Source organism: Mauremys reevesii, linkage group 1, assembly GCF_016161935.1.
Source record: "Mauremys reevesii isolate NIE-2019 linkage group 1, ASM1616193v1, whole genome shotgun sequence".
In the NCBI taxonomy this organism is placed as follows: Eukaryota; Metazoa; Chordata; order Testudines; family Geoemydidae; genus Mauremys; species Mauremys reevesii.
This window is the reverse complement of record NC_052623.1, coordinates 266,529,682-266,550,900: the sequence shown is the minus strand read 5'-3', so window position 1 is coordinate 266,550,900 and position 21,219 is coordinate 266,529,682. Positions and strand designations below refer to the sequence as shown.

General features: G+C 47.4%; 1 protein-coding gene across 3 annotated transcripts in view; it reads left to right on the top strand.

Moving 5' to 3' along the window:
- Positions 1–6,854: 6,854 nt before the first annotated feature.
- CACNG2 (calcium voltage-gated channel auxiliary subunit gamma 2) overlaps positions 6,855–21,219 on the top strand; it is a 61,367-nt gene continuing 47,002 nt past the window's right edge. The window contains exons 1-2 of one of the 3 annotated variants that reach the window (XM_039521389.1): positions 6,855–7,879; positions 8,128–8,273. In XM_039521389.1, coding sequence (XP_039377323.1) covers positions 8,132–8,273 — 142 coding nt within the window. In that variant the 5' untranslated portion in view covers positions 6,855–7,879; positions 8,128–8,131. Of the gene's footprint in view, positions 8,274–21,219 lie in introns of all 3 variants that reach the window. The other 2 variants (XM_039521381.1, XM_039521372.1) reach the window with 2 other exon arrangements.

Below are 21,219 nucleotides of genomic sequence, written 5' to 3'. Positions count from 1 at the left end.
ACAGACAAATTTGGGCTTTTATGTGTATGTTTAATCTTAAATCACTTCAGTCACTTTTATGGTTAGACAAGGAGGCTGGGAGTCAGGACTCTTGGGTTCTCCCAGCTGTATCAGTGATTTGCTGTATGGTATTGGCAAAAGCACACTTAACTTTTCTTTCCTCAGCTCACTCATTTGTAAAATGTGTATGACAGTCCCAACCTCATTTAGATGTTGTGAGACTGACGGTTGTAAAACACTGTGAAATCTTCAGATGAAAGACATTAATGAAGTGGTGTTACTTATGGACTGTAGATAGCTTTTGATACCATTAATGACTGCTCTGTTCACCCTCTCTGTTTGTCTCACCCATATCCTTTTATGGCTTTTTTCCTAACCTCCAGCTAAATATCTCAGACTGCAGTGCATCTTTTGGATAAAAGGAGCCCTCTTAAGAACTCATCACCTTCCACAACTCAGATTCTCCCTCTTGTCTCCACTGTCCACTTGGCATCATCCACGACTCTGAATTCTACTTTTCCCACATTGCCTGTATCTGTGCTGCTGCCTACACCATCTCCACATTGCCTATGAATACAACTGCCTCAGCTCCACCACTACTCCATGTTTACATCTCCGCTCAACTTTGACTGTTGCAATTCCTCCCTCTATGGCTTCTCTGGATCCTTAGATTCCAGCATATGCAGAATATCACTGTCTGCCTGCTCACTCCTACCAAAAAGCTTCACTGTATCACCCAGTCCTCAAACACCTCCTCATCTCTTTCGTAATCTAATTCAGAATTGCACTCTCTGCTTTTAATGCTCTCCTGTGAACTTGCTTCAGCCCACTTCATCTCTTTCTTTACACCTTCCCCACATCCTTCACTGACAAAGTATGATCCCTTTCTCTCTCCTCCTCAAATCACATCACTTCTGGTGCAAGAACCTTCTTGTCTTCTGCTTCTGCCACCTTAGACAGATTTCCTGTATCTTTCTGTTTTATCACTCTCCATTTCATTTCAAATAGCATTCAGATCTCCTTTTTCTCCCATAGCCTATTACTTTCTCTCTCATTGCTCTGTAGTTGTATTGCATAGTTCTGTTTAAAGCATAGAGTAGTATCTTATTGTAGCTCTGTTATAAAAATCTGCGACTTGTTATTCTGTAATGCAGTTTTGTATAAAAATGATTCTTTGTATAAAAGACGAACTCTACACTGTATCTCGCCAAAGTATGAGCAGCAGTAGCTGTATGCACATTGAAGATTTTGAGTGATTATGTGATTTTGTTTCCTTTGCCTCTTTGCTGTAAATGGTTCCATTTCTCTATCACATCACTGTGGATGGTAGAGGAATTATTCAGAATGGTCCAAAGGCATATAACTAGGATAGTGGGAAAGGAAAATTGTGTCTGAATATCAGGAAAAACTTGGTAAGAAGCTATACCCGAGCACACTTAATTCCCATTGCACTCCATGGGAATTTAGGGTGCTTGTCATCCGGCAGGATTGCACTCTAGTAGATTGTGAAATAGTCTCCCAAGGGAAGGATCTCCTATTGCTTGTGTAATTTGAAACTATACTGGTCAAAGCTCTAGAAAATGCAATGAAAGGAACAATCCTTTGCTGATGTAGGGAATTGCCTAGATGACCCAGTAGGTCTCTTCTGTCTCTGACTTCTATGATTCTTCTAATAGCAATATAAGTAGAAACATAATTCTGTTGTTTCAACTGCATTGTTCTTGTTTCAATTTAAATCTATGTTTTGGGTTGTTTGGTTTTGGGGGAGGAGGGGTGGTTCTGTTTTGTTGTTGTTTTTTCTGGTGCTCTAGTTATATACTGTGGTCCCAGTTGTGCAACACTTACAATGGTTAGCACTTAGCCAAGTAGTCCCATTGGAGTCAAATGCCCACTTGTACGAACAGGGCCCATTGAAATCAGTAGAAGTTAGGTACCTAAATACCTTTTGAGGATCTGGGCCTAAGCTCCTTGGGGTGGGGCCTGTCTTTTTGTTCTGTATGTACAGCACCTAGCATGATGGGGTCCTAGTCCATGAGTAGGGCTGCTAGGGCTTGTCATACAAATAATAAGGGTTGTACCATAAATAATAAGGGCCCTAGGTAAACAATCATAGCACCAGACTGTCTTTCCCGCTCCTCATTAAACCACCCCTTTCTCTAATGAGAGCCTAATTTGCAGAAGTGCTGACAGCTGCAGCTCCCATTGACTTCATCTGGAGCTATAAGTGCTCAGCATTTCTAAAGCTCAGAAGTAAAATTTTCAGAAGCACCAAGTGACATTGGCACTTAAGTCTCATTGAAAGTCAATGACATTTAAGGCTCCTAAGTGACTATCATTTTTGAAAATATGACTTAGGATACAATGTCATTTTAGGTGCTTTTGAAATTTTACCTAATTTCCCTAATATTTCAGAATCACATCCCCATGGATTTTCAGTGTTGTTGTAACCAAGCTGGTCCCAGGATATGAGAGAGACCAAGTGGGTGAAGTAATGTCTCTTATTGGACCAGCTGCTCTTGGTGGAAGAGACAAGCTTTCAAGCGTCACTGAGCCCTTCTTCAGATCTGGAAAAGGTAGCCAGATTGTCACAGCTAAGTACAAGGTGGGACAGATTGTTAAGCATAAGGGGTTGCAAGAAACCACTTCAAATGAAGTAGACAATTAACACCCCTGCAATTATAGGACAAAGAAGGTTTACTGGGTTACAAAATGTTGTAATGAGTCATAAAACCAGCATCTGTGTTGCAACCATGATTTTTAGTGCCTAGCAGAGTTATAAATTTAAGTTCCCTAGCTCATTTTTTGAAGGCATGTGGGTTTCCTTTGAGGACGAGGACTGATACATCAGATATAGAGTGATAGCTTTGTGAAAAGTGTTCTTCCACAGGTGATAGGGTGTTTTTTGTCTTTTATCATATTTCTGTGTGAGTTCATTTGACAGCATAGTGATTGGCTGGCTTCACCACATAGCTGTTGTTGGGGCATTTGATGCACAGGACGAGGTACAGCACATGTTGTGATAGGCATGCATAGGATCCATGGATCTTGAAAGGTGTGTTGTGGAGGGTATTGATCATTGTATCAGTAGAGATATATCCGCAGGGTTTGCATCTGTTGTTCTGGCAGGGTCTGGTGCTGCTTTGAGTTGGTGTGTCCTAGCCTGGGGGGAGCTTGCTTCTGATGATGAGCTTGGAGAGGCTGGGGGGTTGTTTGAAGGCCAGAAGAGAGGGTTCAGTAAAGATTTCTTTCAGGATGTGGTCCCCATCAAGCATGGGTTGTAACTGTTTGATGATGCCCTGTATAGGTTCCAGTGTGGGATGGTAGTGACACATAGGGGGTGTGATCAGTGGGGTTTTCCCCTGTATTGAAGCAGGTTCTCTCAGGGTATCTGCATGGCCTGTTCCATTACACAATCTACTCTGATGGAGTGGCCTTGTTTGGTGAAGGCAGCTGTAAGTGTGTTAAGTATGTAGGACTCAGGGCTGCCCGGGGGGGGGGGGGCAAGTGGGGCAATTTGCCCCAGGCCCCGCAGGGGCCCCCATGAGAGCTTTTCAGGGCCCCTGGAGCGGGGTCCTTAACTCGCTCCAGGGGCCCCAGAAAACTCTCACAGGGCCCAGACCCCCAGAGCTTCTTCTGCTCCAGGTCTTCGGCGGTGGGGCGGAAGGAGCCCCCGCCACCAAATTACACCCCCCCCCCCGCCTGCCGCTGAAGTACCGGGTGTTCGGTGGTAATTTGGCAGCGGGGGGCCCCCGCCATGGGTCTTTGGGGCACTTCAGCAGCGGGTCCTGGAGTGGAAGGACCCCCCACCACCGAATTACCATTGAAGCAGGGGCCCTCTGCCGCAGAAGACCCCAGGCCCCCTGAATCCTCTGGGCGGCCCTGGTAGGACTTTCTCCTCTGAGCATGTCCTGTGGTATCTGAGTGCCCCAGGGATTATATGTTAAACTACACCTTTAACTTTAGTAATCTTTCTTCACCAGAGCTCCTGCCTCAGAGCCCTGTGTACAGCCGGCTGCTCTGTTCTCTCCTACCTCTCGTACAGAGCGATTGTGGAATCTGGGTGTAACTGAACAGTCCGTGATGGGCTGAGATCCCCGGGGGAGAAAGGAATGAAAAATGAATGCACGGACAGAGAGGAAATGGGTCAGAGCCACCACCATCCTCCCTCTCCCTGTCACAGGAATGGAACCACCTTGGGGGAGAGGAAAAAAACCTCTTTGATAATCCCACTAGCTCCTAAGTAGTCTTAGTCTCCGAGCTTCAAGGCCCACCCAGGACTTTCCTCACAGTTATAGACTGTCTCTAAAGATCCCTTTCTGGCAGATGCAGCCTCTCTGGAGGAGCCCCTCTCCTGTATGATTCTAGTCACTCCCCTGGACTCGAGGTTGGAGGAAGGGTGTCTCTGAGGCTATTGGCCTTTCCAGTATCTATTTAGTAACAGAACAAGAGAACACCACGGGGGAGAGGAACAGCCCCATTCATCCCCTGCTGAAGACAGTGCAGAAAAAGCAGCCGGGGGGTGGTCCCACCTATAGCCAGCAAAACACTCTCTTTGCTCAGAGGAACCCCCTTTTGTGCAGAAAGAAACCCCCAATTCCCCTCCCCCCAGTAGGGAGAGAGCAGGGTCACCCGTTCCCTCGCTGAGACTAAGGACTGAGCAGAGACTACTCTCTGGCTCGCCTCCTTCGCTTTACGGTGTCCTTCCCAGCCTCCAGCAAACAAACCCAACACGCCCTGGTTAACACATCCCACATCAAGCACGTGTGTTCCACACAGATGCCCGCTGCGCCCAGCTGTGCGTGGAACCGCTGCAGCGCATGCCGCGTGTCAGGCACGGGACTGATCCGGGCAGGCTGGGGGGCGGGGGGTCTCGCTGGACAGGCGAAGGGGGCCAAAACGTAGTCATGAAACCACACTCTGTCCTCCGATCCGCCCCCTCGTCCCCGCCAGGAGGAACGGCGGCTGCTGCGGAACAGAGCGGCGGCTGCTGCTATGGCTCCTGTTAGCGACCGTGCCAGACATCAGCATTCAGTTGTTGACAAACAAAACCTCCTGAGGGTGTTTGCCATTTTACTCCGTCTTGGGTTACAGTTCTGTGCTCTGAGGGGCAGGGCCAGGTGGGGATTCGGGGGCGAGACAGCGAGGGCTGCTCTGCTGTGGCTGGGTTAGCAATTGACAGGAATACAGGACTGGGGCGGGGTAGGATCATAAAGACACTTGGAGTAGGGCTGGGATAGGGTGACCAGATATCCCGATTTTATAGGGACAGTTCCAACATTTGGGGCTTTTTCTTATATAGGCTCCTATTACCCCCTGTCCCGATTTCTCACACGTGCTGCCTGGTCACCCTAGGCTGGGAAGAGTTGGGCTTTGGGCGTTCTCCTGCCCAGCCCGAAGGAGCTTGTCCTGCGCAGGTTTTGTTGTGCTGCGAGACACCAGCTTTTTGGTAGGGAAAGGGGGAGTCTCCTGGTCCCATCCATACCCCAGTGTAGCCACGTGGTTGCCCCGTCAATAAACTTTGTTTCCCTGCTTGGCCAGGCTGTTTAATGCCCTGAAAGTCGTTTGTAGACTTTCCTGGGTTTAAATGTGTTTATTGGGACAAAGAAGACAATTAGAGGTCGTGGACAATGAAGCCACGCTGTTAAGAGGGACAGAAGAAAACGGAAAAAGCAGAAGACAAAGGAAGAGAGAATGTGTGATCTTCACACTACAGCAAACCTGTCATTGCCCGTGTGGGCAGAAATGGTTAGTCTAGAAAATTAGGCTAAAAACCAGGTAGTTTGGTAATTGACTTGTAAAGCTGAGAAGGGTGTTTTATTCTAGGTCAGTCAATTCGATAGCAGAAGGCAACCTTTAGAGATGAATTTATACCTGGTGCAAAGTGGTTTGTAATTCACTTTTTTTTTTTACAAACTCTTTAGCGTTCAGCAGACCTCTGAGAGTTTGTCTTCTAAGCATGAGCTCAGCGGGGGGGAGGGGGGATGGAGTGAGTTATTAAATTGCAACGTGTTTCAAACGCTCCAACTGATTCAACTTCTCTGCACCCCCCTCTGGCAGAAAAACAGTGAACCCAAAGCAGCCCTTCTGGTCTCTTGTTCTCTGAACTATGAAGCTGATCAGAGAGAAATTAAATCTGTGGCATCAGGAATTAGATGAAGTCATTTTTCTCTTTACTGGTGTTAGATTAAAGAACAGCTACACATATAGAATGATGAGCGAGGTGAATAATGTAATTAACCGAGTGTAATGATACTGCTCGGGAAGGGGGAGAGGATTATGACATGCTTTGATGTCAGCAATGTACAATGTTATATACATGATTTCGGATTCGGTACTAACGAGTTATGTCTGACACAGGAAACTTACATACAATTAACTATTCCGACTTTGATTCGAATGGATTCAATCAACGCTCCTTACGGTTTCAAATGTAGACATGAAAGGAGTATTATTTTTTGAGCGAAGAGAATTCAATTTGCATTAACTCTTTTTAAAAAAAAATCTTTTCAATTACTAATCTTTTCAAAATGTCTGCTGCTTGGAGCAGCATTTGGGATTTCAAGGAAAGCTACAAAGAGAGAGAAAGACGCCCAGAGATTCATACACTATTGGATAGGAAGAGACAAAGAAATGAGAGGAGAGAGGGGGAAAACCCCACAGTGTAACTTGTAGCCAGCCCGAGAATAATGAAGACCAAGTGCTTTAAAAAAAAACACATTTTTTTTAATTTTTAATTACCCTTCCACGTTACATTTCCCCCGTCTCCCGGGAAGAGAAACGGCTGATTGAAGTTTTGTGCTGGTCTAATTGTGATGTGAGGGTTGTATTTGGAGCTCTGGGCACGTATAGCTGGAATGCGAAGGAGGCTGGGCTGCGAGCGAGCGAGATCCAGCTACGCCTTTCTCTCAGCTCCTGAAGCCTAGGGGAGTTATTTCAGGGCTTGGAAGAAGAGGGGTAAAAACAGGAAAGGACAAGTGGGAAGGCTAATCAGCCCCCTCCCCAGCCCTCCCTGCTCCTCCGAGCAGAGCAGGGTCACTCGCATTTGTAGACGCTGGGGGAAAGAGGATATAGGAAGAGGAAGCTCTTGCCCCCCGGTTTCCCATCAGCATCCCGGGCAAGAGGCACAGGAGCTGTTCTTCAGCACCGCGGAGAAATCGGTGCAGGGGAGCTGTCCAGATCAGCACCACCACGTTAATGCAGTAGGTGGGAAAGGAGCTAACAAGGGGAGAGAGACAGAGGCAGCAAATCCTGCAGCAAGGCACCGGTCCCCTTATTTTCAGAAGCTTTGCCAAGAGGAGGAGGGAAATCCGTCTCGATTCTCTGGGAGAAACCCCCCCTCCCTTGCCCACTTTACCAACAACAACAACTGCTGCTGCTGCTGCTGTGGGGAAAGCCATGGAAGGCAAGACCTCAGCACCTGTACCGCTGAAATCAAGGGCTCACAGTATACTGGGAAGTCTGGTTTGGTGGTAGGAAAAAAGAAAGGACGAAAAGGAAGGAAGAATTTGAACCCCCCAAAAAGCCAACCACACAAATCCCAGGAAGATAACTGAGAAGAAAAAGGATTTTCATGGCGCAGGCTGCAGAGCTAAGCAAGAAGCCTGAAGGTTGCATCTCTGCTCTTACAATCTCTAACTGTCTAGGTCCAGATAATGAGAGATTGTGTTGAGGATGCTGCTGCTGCTGCTCCCCTGTTCACTGTGGAAGCCATCTCCAAATTAGCCATTACATATGGAAACTGGAGACCAGAATTTTAGAAAAAGGGATTAAGGCATCTCATTTTGGGGGGGGTTCTCGCTTTAGTCTTTTTTGTTCTTTTCTTTTTCTTTTCTTTGTCTTTCTTTTTTATATTACAACCGGAACGTTTCTGATTTAAAAGGCAAGCCTCCTCCCGTGTGGTCTTTATAATTTACACTGTTTTCCGTGGGCTTTCTTACCTCCCTTTTTGATATCTCTCTCTATATATATATATACCCATTATATTAGTAGTGGAATTATTATTTTATTAACACACACACCCCAAGAATCAGAAGGCGGTTGGGTATTTGTATAATGAAGAATTATGGGGCTCTTTGACAGAGGTGTTCAGATGCTTTTAACCACCGTTGGTGCTTTCGCTGCCTTCAGCCTGATGACCATAGCTGTGGGGACCGACTACTGGCTTTACTCCAGAGGGGTTTGCAAGACTAAAAGTGTCAGTGAGAACGAAACCAGCAAAAAGAACGAGGAAGTCATGACCCATTCTGGATTATGGAGAACCTGCTGCCTGGAAGGTATTTGATTCCGGATCTCCTCACCCCTCCCCAAATAAATCTCTCCACATTCCACCATTTTCTCACTTTCACCATGGAACAAGGGTGGTTGGGTTAGTTGCTGAGGAAAGAAAAGGCAATAAGAGGGGGGAAATAGGCTCTCTACTCTGTTCCTTTATCCTTTCCTCTTTCCCCTCTTCCAAAAAACCCTCCTAATTGGAGTAATCTATGCATTGTGTAAACATCCAGAGACCCTGTTAAAAGCAATTGTGTGATCCGCCTCTTTCCGGATCATTATTGCCTGGGAAAGCAAGCGAAATGCTACATAACTGGTGCACTGTTGGCTATAATAACAGACTAAAATAATTGCTCTCCTTTGCAAATTGCTTTGAGGATCATAAGTCTGGGAACTGAGAAAAAACGGCAAAACACCTCATATGTAAATATCAAGTTCCCTTTATGGGGGGGCCCACCTAACCCCCAATCTTGTTCTGTCTAAGCAGCCTTATTTGGAAAATCCGAATGATTCCAGTCAGCTCAAGCAGAGTTCAAGAGCATTTCGTAATGTCTCTGAGCAGCCACACGCTGCTGGGGTGGGTTTTGTTTTTGCGGGTGTTTCCCCCCCCCTTCTGAGTGTTTGTTCTCTTGAAAGGGTTACTGCAAAGTCTAAAAATAAATAAGTCTTTGAACAGAAAACCAGCCTAAGTATAATGTGGTGGAAACTGGGCAGCAACTCAGCGCCCACATACAGTGACATGTCTGATGGCCTCTAGAGAACCAGCAATGCAGCCAGCCCCTGGACTCAGACGTGTGGGGGGGGGGCGGCAATTTGCTTTTAAATCGGTGTTGTTTAGTATTGCTGTTGGTGTATGTGTGCATGGGGTGAGGGGTGGGGGGTCTTCAAATCACGTCCTGGAAGGAGAGGGGCACGGATATCTGGTTTATGGAGACACACATACACACAGAGAGAGCATTTCCGCGGATCGTAAAATCGGTGTTCAAGACGAGACTCTAAGCTGGAGGGTCGATTGGGGGTGGGGTGGGGACATCCACAGATAATGTGCATGTATGTCCATGTCTCCATGGGTCCACCTTAACCGAATTAGCCTTGATCGCTCTGATGAGGAGGAACGGGAAGTGGATACCGCAGAATTGGTTTTCTAAAACCAGCCCTGGAGGTTTGGGGGTGGGGTGGAGGCGGGGAGGGAATAAACTGTGTTCTGTCCTAACGTCTCTCACCAAAGCAGGCTGTTTGGAAATGGTTGTGGTCCGGGAAGAAGCGCGAATTGCCCCCACCCCCACCCCAGTTCTTGGTGCAAACGGCTGAGTGATGGCTGAACATGTTTTGAATAGCTAAGTGACTTCATTGAGCGATGGTCTGTTTGACGCATACTGCATTTGATGCCCTTTCTCTATCCAAACCGCTGCCTTTTCCCATATTCTGCAGAGGAGCTCTCTGCTGAATACTCGATGCTAGCTCCGAGCCAGAAAATCAATATCAGGAAATGAAGCGGGGCGGTTTTAAACACACACCTTCCACACACAAAAACCAACCCCACCGCCCCAGCGTTAAGAGCCTCTCCGGCAGCTTTCAGCCCAATCGGCGATCGAGACAGCTACTTCATTAAACATTGATAAGAGCCCCTCGCGGAAAAAGAAACGCAAAGCGAAATGAGTCGGGGAGCTTGGGGGGCGAACAGCCTCTCGGTGAGCTGCTGGGGAGATGAAGGCGAGAGATAAGCCGGGGGAAGGACACTGATGTAGGGAATATTGTGCATTCCGATTGTGTGTCTACCCACAGGCACGTAGCTATGGCTACAGTAGGGCGGGGGGGGGGGGATCGGAGAGGTTGCATTCCTTCTCCCCCACATTGGACCGGCCCCTAAAGGCACAGGGACTGCCATGGCCTCAGCTGGGACCTCCCCTAGATTCCAAGCGCTGGAATATTTACATTAAAAGGTCATCATTGTCCCCCTCTAGGGGGACCAGAGCTGCGGTTATTAGGGGCTTTGTCTTGGATAGGCAACTACCCCCCACCCGAAAAAGTGTCCCGACTTTTCACACTTGCTCCCCCAAGGAGTCATCAGCCCCTTGCACTCCCTCGCTAACGCGCTCCAGGGATTGGGAACAGCAGCCCTGAGATGCAGACAGACAGGCAGACACAGCTGGCTTGCCCCTGCAGGACCCTCTCCCCCTCAGCCTGCGCTGGTAGGGCTCAGCGCCCCGCCCCCTGGCAATACCCAGTTCCCTCCTCTCCACCCCTGTTTGTTTAATTGCTCTGCCGCCAAGCCGTGTGAACCTTCCGCGGTAGATGAGGCTTCCCATTCCCACTACGGGGGAATGCGGAGGGCACAGCTACTGCTCTGCTGCTAATTAACTAGCCCAGCTGCTAAAATCGGCCTCTCCCGAGCGGCAGGGCCAGGTAGAGTTTGCACTAAAACTTTGACGGGGGGCTGGTGAAGGAGTTTTCGCGAGACAGCACAGCTTGCTGGCCAAGGGTGTGTGCAAGGGGGGGGTTAGGGCATTCACACTAAGCGGGATTGGCCTTTGTCCCTGGGACAAGTCAGCTGTGCCCCATGCTTCCCTGGCAAGGACCTTCCCAGCAGGGATTTCTGTGAGGTTGGATTTCTTTTCATTCCCCTTCCCTAGCTGACCATATTTCAAAGCTCTTTGTCAAGCTGCTGTCTAATGGTTGCAAATGAAAAGTAACTTTGTGTTTGCTTCTCATCTCTCTGGGGTTTTTATTAGTGCGGTTGGCTTCCCTCCTCCACCCAGTCCTTTCTGGAGAGAGAATCAGAAACACTTCTCTCAGGCACCGTGTTTGAAAGCTGGCTGCTTGGGGGGCAGGACCTGTTCCTCCCTTCCCCACAGAGGTCACCAGTGGCCTGGCACCTGGGGGGTTTGGCTAGATGACCCCCTTGCAGTCCCTTCTAACCTCATGATTCAATGAAGTGCACAATGAGTGGAAATGGCAAAGAGGGCCTTCCACCTGGAATCCCCCACATCTACAGGGTGGCCATAGGTTGGAGTTTTTCCATCAACTTCAGTGGGCTTTGGGTCAGGCTGTGAGGTGAAGAGGGGCCATTGGTGTGTGAGAAGCTTTATACTGCTGGAAAAGAACTGAGGAAGTCATCAATGTTTGTTCTCGGCCTATTGGTAGGAAGACGCTGTCGAGGCCACTAGCATGGGGGGTTGCCTTGGTCCTCCAAGGATTCATGAAATCTGGGCTGGTGCTGGAGAGTGGTGGATAAGTAGTGTAGTAATCATTTGAAATAGGGTTTTTCTTTTAGAAATATTATTGTAGTTATTTACCTTTATATAGGCCAGGTGTGGCTGGGCACCCTGATAGATGCCTCTATTCAGGGTTCCTTCTGCTTCACCAGTCAGCCTCAGTTATCACCTAGAGCTCTCTCCTTCCCTGGCCCCATCTATCTCTCAGGTACTTATCTGGCCCCAGTTACCATCCTGTCAGCCTCCATGTTCATTCTGCTTTTATCTCTCTCCACCCATTCTGTTCCCTGCAGTGCTCCACCTCCCCAGTCCTCATCCTGCGGTGAGAGGGAAATTTAGTATCTCAGCCAAGATTTCCAAAAGTGATTAGTTATTTGGGGGTAGGGGGAGCATGTTTTTCAGGAGCACTTTCTGAAAATCAGGTCCCTTTAAGGTGTCTCAAGTTAGGCACTAATGCATTCAAGCACTCAAAGACATTAGTCCCTTTTGGTAATCTGGGCCCCCTGTTCCTTCTTTGTGAGGGTTCCACTTCTTTCAGACGGTAGCTTGGTTCCCCACAGTGGACTTCCAACCTTATACTGGAGTACCTTCTGTGCTGAGGTGAATAAGGATTCCAATCTCAACACTCTTTCATGGCAGAGGGTCCTTTCCCCTCTTCCTCCAGCCCACCAATGAGCTCCAGTGCTACACTAGGATAAGAGGAGAAATGTAGTCTCTGCTCATGTTAAGTACCAAACAAGCAATGTTTTTTGATCTGCCTCCAGGTACCACTCTCTCATCAAGCTGCGCTGTCTAAGCAATTTCTCATGTCACTCTAGAATCTTTGTGCCGTTTTTCTTAAAAGGGCAAAGACTGGCTCTTTTAATATAAAATCCGGCACTCTTTTTTAATTGCTCACCCACCCACCAAACAGCTCAGATCTGCAAACTCACTGCACCCATGGATCTGCTGCTCTATGCCTTTTCTGCCTTTAAGAAAGTTGCTGATCTTCCAAACCATTTCCCTCCTTGCATGGAACCTTTTGTATATTTATTATTATGAAGGATACTTCTGGTCTAACTGTAGATTTCCATTACTAGGGACTAATTTGAATCTCCTCTTGTAGAATCTTAAAAACTGAAAGACAGTAGTTTATTGGGGCCTTATGAAGGCTGCCCGTATGTTACGAACCATTAGCAAAGAGCTAGAAAATAAGACAGAAATATCACAATGCCACTGTATAAATCTAGACTGTACCCACACCTTGAATACTGTGTGCAGGTCTGGTCGCCCCATCTCAAAAAGGATCTAGTGGAACTGGGAAAGGTTCAGATAAGGGCTGTGGATTGGCTTCCATATCAGGAGAGACTTAAAAAAAATTAGGGTTGTTCAGCTTAGAAAAGAGAGAACTGGGGGAATATGATAGAGACCTACAAAATCCTGAATGGTGTGGAAAAAGTGAACTGAGAAGTGTTATTTACCCTTTCACACAATACAAAAAACAGGGGTCACCTGCTGAAATTAACAGGTAGCAGGTTTAATACAAAGCAGAGGAAGTACTTTTCACACAGCGCACAACTCACCTGTGGCGCTCATCACCATGGGCTGTTGTGATAGCTAAGAGTATAACTGGATTCACAAAAGAACAAGCTAAATACATGGAAAATAGGTTTATCAATTGCTGACCATCTTGGCGAATGGCCAGCAATGTAATCCCATGCTCGGACCGACCCTAAGCCTCTGATTATCCGAAGCCAGACGTGGAAGACGGATGGCTCATAATTGCCCTGTTCTGTGCAGTCCCCCTGAAGCTCTAGTACAGATACTGGGTAAGATGGACCCTGGTCTGACCCAGTCTGACAGCTCTTATGTTCTTAAATAGAAACGAACTGTATTTTGTATTTCTGTATTGTTATTGGCTCTGGCATGTCATTATTATTAGAAAAGGGACAGCTCTGAGAGGCTTTTTATACTGGAGAGGAGGGAGAAAATAGTCTGATGAGAGAAGGCATGAGTGATGTGTGCAGGGTTAGACATCCCTGTAGATCTCACTGGTGTGAAGACAAGTAATTGAATGGATGTTGGTGCAGAAAAGAATTCCTGCCTACAGACCCTTCCTGAGGAAAATTAATGAGCTGATCTGTTTCTCTTTCCAGCTTGTTATATCTGAACAGTGCATAGGAGTTTAGTGCAATTTCAGCGTTCGTGAAAAGGAAGGGTCGACAGCAAAATAAAGCAGGGTGCAGGCAGACATTGGGTAAGCTTTCTCCACACAGTTCTGGCAACGTACCTCATCCATGACCTGCGTAGACCCCCTGTTGTTTCAGTCCTGTGCCACCTCACGGCTTTGTCATTGTACCTTGATCATGATCGGCCCCGTCCCAGTACCACCCCCCACAGATCTGCCAATGCATCTCAGTTCAGCCCTGCAGAACTGCCTGTTACTCCAGTCCTTGGCTCACACAGCTTTGCCAGTGCCCCCAGTCCCGACTAGTAGTACCGCTTGCTGTTCTACTCCTGGACCTCCTCTGAGCACATGATGTAAACAGCAACAAATTAACCCAGGGTCCTTGTACCTTCAAGGGCCAGGATCACAGGAGGCCTAGATGCAGTCCTGAGCCTGAGTCAGAGCAGCAGGTGATGGCCCAGTGCATAGCTGATTGCTGCTGGCTTTCCACCTGCTAAGGGGAGGGAGGGTCTGGGCTGGTTGGCTGCTTCTTCATTGTGAAAAAAATCAAGCACTCAAAAGTGAGGGAAAGATCACATTTCATTAGTGTGAGGGACAGCGGACAGGAAGTTTGCCTATGGAGCCCGGAAGCTTTGGTGGGTTTGGTCCTCCTCTAGACTTAATTCATAGCTGTCTGTAAATCATGGCAAGTTGTGAAGAGCTTTTATGATGTGGGTGAATATCCAACAGGCTGAGACCGGCAAACTCATTTAATTTGTGAGCTATGACAGGTTAATGCTCATCTACAATGGTGAACGGCTGGGAACTGACTTCTAAATAGCTCTAAAAGAGCAACTATGAATCCTCCTACAGAGAGAGAGGGAGAGCAATGAGTTAATATTGTCCTGAAATGCACCAGGAATTGCCTTGTTGAAGGGAGTGGGTGGGAAATGTAGTGGGAGGGACACAAAGATGTAGTATGGCAGCAGTAACGCATAAAGAAATTACATGGGGGATACGATAAATGTTCTCTTTTCCAGGGATACAGAGAGCTATTCCTGTTTGATGATTCCATTTTAACCCATGCATTTCTCCGTGCACCCCTTTACCCATTCCACTTTGGTATAGTCTAATCCAGAGTGCTTTAGTGGGGAGGGGGGGCAGTGGGCAGGGGTGTTGGTGAGGTTTTACATCAGCACCACCCCATTCTAAACAGAACCCAAAAGCAATGGTAAGCCTGGGAGCAGGGAACCCTTCAGAATCTCCAATCACTGCCCCTAATTTAAGAACAGATTCTCAACTGAACATGCCCTTTTCATCCCCGGGGGAAGCCGTCACTCCTCCATTCTGTGCCGTTTCTGCCCTCCAGATTGCGCTAGTTGACAGGAACTGTGCTCCTGCACATCACACATGAGGTCCTGCCCATTCCAAAGGGGTCACAGAAGGAAGTGTGTCTCACTAGAGAATTCAGCTGCTGCCCACCCAAACGTTCAGCGATTTAGGGTGTGTCAGGGGGATCGTAGAACTGACATTTCAGAAAATTCACCTCAAAGTTAGAGGTTTTGCCTTGCGTATGTGACCTTACCTCTACATCTCTGTTCCCAGCTTTTTCCTTTCCCTCCATCTTTGATTCATTCTAGCCATCTCCATTTTATTTTGTTCTCGTTTCTCTCCATTGTTTTCCCTTTTTATTTTCTTTCATTTCCCTTCTGTTCTTTCTTTCAAAAGCAGCTCTACTTTCCCTTCGTTGCTTCTCTCATCTTCACTCCCAGTTCTCTGTTGTCCATCCCTCTTGCCCCCTCTCTTGTTACCTGATCTTGTCCTCTTGCTTTCCTTGCTCTGTTCTTCATCCCCTTTGCTCCTGCATTCTCCTCTTTCTGTCCTCTCTCCTCTCCTCTATTCCATTATCCCCCATCTCTGGCTCTTCTCTCTCTCTCTCTCTCTCCTCACTGAAGGATCCCAACCCTTTTGAAATCTGTTCCTTCTTTTCCACTTCTGAATTGTCCCAGCTCCATAAAATGTCTCTTTTTCCCCTCTCCCCTCCCTCTTCCTTTCATCCTCATCAGCTCTTACTATCCTCCCTTCCTCCACTAAGGAATTTGACAGCTGTTGCTGTTGTGAAGGGGAAGCCAGAGTCCACACTTTCCTGCCGTCCTTCCCCCATTGCCTCCTCTTCTTCCCTCAGGGGGAATGCTGCTGCCACTGGGGCTGTCTGAGACATGGGTTCCCCCCTTCTTCTGCTCTCTTCTGATAGTTGCCTGCAGTTGAGCCAGTTCCTTCACTTTGCTGCCTCTAGACCTTTATGACTGGAGGCCTCATTGGCAGCTCCGCAGAGGGTCGGGCTCAGCTGCAGGCAGCCAGCCAGAGGGTCAGAAGAAGCTCAGGGCAGCCTTCAGACATGAGTTAGTCCAGGGTCCTACCAAAAAATAAAAGGTGCCCTGGCCACAGCCCTGGGTGACTGTTGTACTGTGACTAATCTGTGACTGTCAGGGAGAAGTGCCATGGCAAACATTCATTCCCAGCAATCTGTTTATATTGGGGAGGTTTTCTTTGCAAGAAAAGAAATGAAAGCTGAGATTAGCACTGACATTTAAAGGATTTGGGGGTGGGGGCACTGCCTGCAGGCTGCTGCTTGAGCCCCAAATGAATAGCTAGATGAAAGGACAACGTAATGACAAATGAAGTTCAGTGAGGATAAATGCAAAGTAATGCACATTTTGGGGGAAAAGAAACAGGACCATTCATACACCTTTACAGGTTCTAAATTAACAGCATCAGCTCAGGAAAGGGACTGGATAGTCATGGTAGATAGCTCAGTGAAAACCTCTGCTCAGTGTGCAGTTGCAGGCAAAAAAAGCAAACAAGATGTTAGGATGCATAAAGTACAGGATGGAGAATAATATGGAAATGATCATGCTTTATATAAATCAATGGGGCGGCCTTCTCTGGAATACTGTGTAGTGCTGGTCACCTCATCTCACTAAGGTTATTGCAGAACTAGACAGGATTTAGAAAAGGGTGACAAAAATTATTAGGGACATGAAAAAAAACCTCCCAGATGAAGAGAGTTTGAAAAGATTGGGATTATTCACCTTAGAAAGGAGATGGATGAGAGGGGACATGATTAAAGTACATGAAATAATGATTTGTCTAGATAAGGTAGGTCAAGAGCGTCTGTTCTCCCTGTTGTGACACAACGAGGGGCCATGCAATGAAATGGAAAGGCAGCAACATGAAAACAGATAACAGGAAATACTTTTTCACTCCGTGTGTAATTAGACTGTGGAACTCACTGCCACAGGAAGTTGTTGAGGCCAAGAACCTTGTAAGATTCAGTGAGTGAATGGACATTTATGCAGATAACAGGAATATCCAGAGTTGTCATAATTAATTATGATAACCATTTTGCACGGGATCTAAAACCTCTTGCTTCAAGTCTTAAGCCCATCTCTCACTGTTAGAAACTAGAATGAGGCCTTTATAGGGAAAGATTATGCCACATTTTCCTGCCGTGGTGTTCTTACACCTTCTTGTGAAGTGTTGGTGCTGCTCCTGTCAGAGACAGGATACTAGACTAGGTGGGCCACAGGGCTATTCCAGTCTGGAAATTCCTGTTTCTAAATGCTAGCCCTGCTCAATTGCACCCATAGGCTTTGAAGTAGCCTGTGTTTCTGCTACTGCCAATGATTGTCCTAATTTCACAAACTGATAGTGAGACTAGGTCATTTTTATCATATTTCCCTGGGTAGGATCCAGGGATCGAGGGCAATTGAGAGTATATGGAATTAAAGCGAGTCTTTTCCTTTGTATCCTATTGAATAAAATGAGTAGTCAGCAACGAAGATGCTAGATATGTGCAAAGAATTATTCCTATCAGGCTCCTGGCTGCAAGAGAAAGCAATAGGCTTTGGGCCTCTTTGATGCCATCATGACTGAACTAGAAATGAGGTTGTCTCCCTTCTCTTGCCTCTGTGGGAATGATTACTGAAGTGGCATTCGATGCTGTACAATGTCGTACTGTTTTCATACCCAACAGTGAAGGGCCTGATTCTCCTCTCACTTACCCTGATGTAACTCTGGAGTAACTCCACTGAAGTTAGTGGAGTTGTATTGCTTTTTAGACCAGATGCAAGTGGCAGGAGAATCAGGTTCATACAATGCCGTACTTGGGTTGAGTGAGTGAAACAGGGATCTCCACCACTGTCTTTCTGTGCCCTTCCGTTTCCAGCACACCTTAGGGACCCAGAGCTAAACTTGGTGCGGGTGTAAGTGGCTGCAACACCAGTAAAGTCAATGGAGTTGCGCAGCCCCTTATACCAGCAGTAAATTGTACTCCCACTACCACTTTCTGGGAGCTACTTCTATTTTTATGCCCATCACCCTGTCTAGAGAATTCGGAAGAAGACTAGAACTCTCTCAGGTGCAGATTCCTTTACTAGATCAGCAGCTTGATTTTGAGAATATGCAAAATGGCAGATGGGACAGTCTGGCTTTGAGTCTCTGACCACAAACACTCCACCATTCTGTCTGTCTCCTTCCTTCCTTCCTTGGGAGCCTTCTGTCTTTCATTCTCCCCTCTTCACTGCCATCCTTCCCCATCTCCTTTTACACTCTTTTTCTTAAGAGCACAGTCTCCCCTCGTTTTCCACCCCATGCACGCAGAGCCCTCACATGTCAGGTTTTCACAACAGGGCCCGGCTTAGGAGAGGCAGGAGTCAGAATCCGTTTCAGTAGAATATGCTGTCTGAAGTTCATACCCCAGCCCCCAACCAAATCTGTAAGCAAACACCCCTCAGAAGCATTATGGGCTTTATCCTGAATCTCACAACCCAGAGGCCGTATACTGATACCTGCCAGCTTTTCAAAACTCAAAATGAGGGTGATCTGTGGACTGTGGTATCCAAAAGGGGTCAGATTTGGGCTCACAGTGTCACCTCTTTCGTGTCCAAAGCTAGAGATTTGTTTGTTTTTGTTAGAAGCAGCCAAACCACCAATAAATCAAAGATTCAAAACGTTGTATAAAGCAGACACTCTGTCAAATAAAAAAATAACACTAGCCGGCTACCTCCCCTGGATGGTTTTTGTCCTTTCATTTTTCTCTTCCCATTCCTCACTTTCTATTCTCCATACCCATGTGCCTTTTTTTCAGTGTCTGTGTTTCCTTCCTACCAATTTGTCTCCACATTTTCATTCTTCCTAAACTTGCTCTTTCTCTGAGACCCTCTCTCTTTCTCAGGCCTTGTTTACGCTAGCAGTTTAGCCGCACTGGGATTGATCACAATTTAGCTGTGAGTGTAGACAAGGACACACCCTGGGCAGCACCAGTTCAGCTAAACCAGGGGTAAACCACAGCTAGCTGAGCCCAGTGCAGCTAAATCAATTGCTGAGAACCAGCTGTTGAAACAGGGCTCTTTCCGACTGAAGACAGTGCCTATGACTTTTTCTTTTCTGAATCAACTTTTCTCTACTCCCACCACCACAACCACCAGTCCAAATCTAATTTAAATTTCACTGTTTATTCTCTCTGTCCGACTCTCTCTCCCCCATCTCTGATACATACCCTCCTCTCACACATACACACAACTTTGGTCCTCTTGACACAACATTTCTAACTCTTTGGTCCGCTTAGGATGGGGGTCAGAGCTAGGGTCCTGTTCACCCTTCAAATGCAGCTGATTAGAATGAGTGGGTGACAGCGTATATTTGGGGGGGGGGTGTCCTCTTCCAAAATGCCAATGAGTTGACTGCCCTGCTATTAAGGTGGAGGGTTTGGGGGCTGAAGATTGCCCTCATTTCCTAGTGCACATGCCCCCCAAGAACTGCACCCAGCATGGGTGGGTTCTAAGAAGTCAGTCAGAAATAATTACCGCTGCTTCATTTAGATCCTGAGCATTACCTTTTCCACTAGTCCAAGGGGAAACTGTTTGGGCATTAGTACCGTCATGGCTTTTTGAAGGTCAATAGCAGAGAGAGGGTGGGAGACATTTTTTCTCCATGCTTATTTCGGAGCGGGAGAGTGAATGAACTGTGATAAATGTTCAGCTGGGTTCTGTACATCACCAGAGCTGCATGGGAAGGGGGCAGGGAAAAGAGAGGCAGTCGTCTTCTACAGGCAGCTGCCTCTGGCCCTTAAGGTGTCACCACCACCAGCACAAAGATAGGTGTTGGAATGGGGATGCTGGAGGTCAGGGGATCTCGGCAAAAAGAATGTATAAATAATGGTCCCCCTGGGCAAGGAGAAAGAGAAAAGGGGGAAAGAAGCTAGGGACAGGAGGAGTGGTTTAGAGAGAGGATATATTGTAATGGGAAGTGGCTAAAACAGCCTGGCAATGCCTCATTAGGTGACGACCCCCTTAAAAGGCAGGCGCAATGGTGGGACTGGAAGGTTCCCTTGCCTTTGGGAAGTGACTTTGGCTCTCAGCAGAAACAGCTAAGTGGGGGGTGTGGGGCAAGGATTGTACCTGAGGCTCAGCCCACAAGGATGTGGAGAGGAGGCAGCTGAGTGAGGGAAAGACACCCCCTCAACAAAAAAACTGTTCTGGAAACACAGCCTGAGAAAGGGGGAAATTCAGGAGAGACCAAGGGGCTCTGGCCACAGGACCATCCCAGCCATGTCTCCTCCTGTCTTTGAAGCACCCCAGCCTATTCCAGCCAGCTGCAGAAGACCCTAGTGCTTCTGAGGAGACAGCACAGCTTGGCACAGAAGTACCTGTCCAGTGGCCCTGCTGTATCTGTACAATTAGCCCACGGGAGCCAGGCATAGGGCACTTGCGACGTTGGCCCCAAACTGTCAGCGATGGAGAGGTGTATCTCTCCCCCAACACCTACTAGAGCCAGCCACTTGCATGTCTGCCAGACACGACGGGGTTTAACAGCATCCCAATCCCCCAAGTCCCCCTCTTGCTCTGCCAGAGAGGGAAGCATTTATTCCTTTAAATAAAGAGGAATGTCACAGGCTGGATCAGTGAGAGTTCAGAGTAAAGACTGTGATTAAACTGAGGGAAGGCAAGGCAGCGAGGGTGTGTGTCTGGGAGATCAAGGGCTCGGGATCATGTAATAGAGCCGTGTGGGATTTGAAGATTAGAGAAGCTGAAAGAAAGGCCATTTGTTCTATCTACCTGGGGTATTGCTATGGCCTCCATTTCTGTAGTATCTGACCACCTCACAGTTCTTAATGGAGTTCTCCTGACAACAGCCCTGTGAGGTAGGGCAATGCTATTAGCCCCATTTTACAGATGGAGAACTGAGGCACAGGGAGACTGAATGACATGTCCAAGGTCACCCAGGAAGTCTGTGGTGGAGCAGGGACTTAAATTCAGCACTTCTAAGTCATAGCCTCATGCCCTGACTATTGCACCCTCTCCGTTCTACTGTATGAACTGCCACTTTGTTCCTGTAGCAACAGGAATATGTGATTGTGGAAGGACAGACATGGTTTTCCAGGAATTAATCTCAGGGGCTGGAGTGAGATCACAGGTTAGGTGTGTTTCTTTGTGCAGCGTGACTATAAGTAGGTGCACATGACAAGGACAGCCAAGGGGAGAAAGTTACGAGAGAACCAAAACTTCCGAGAACACTGTGTGTATGGAG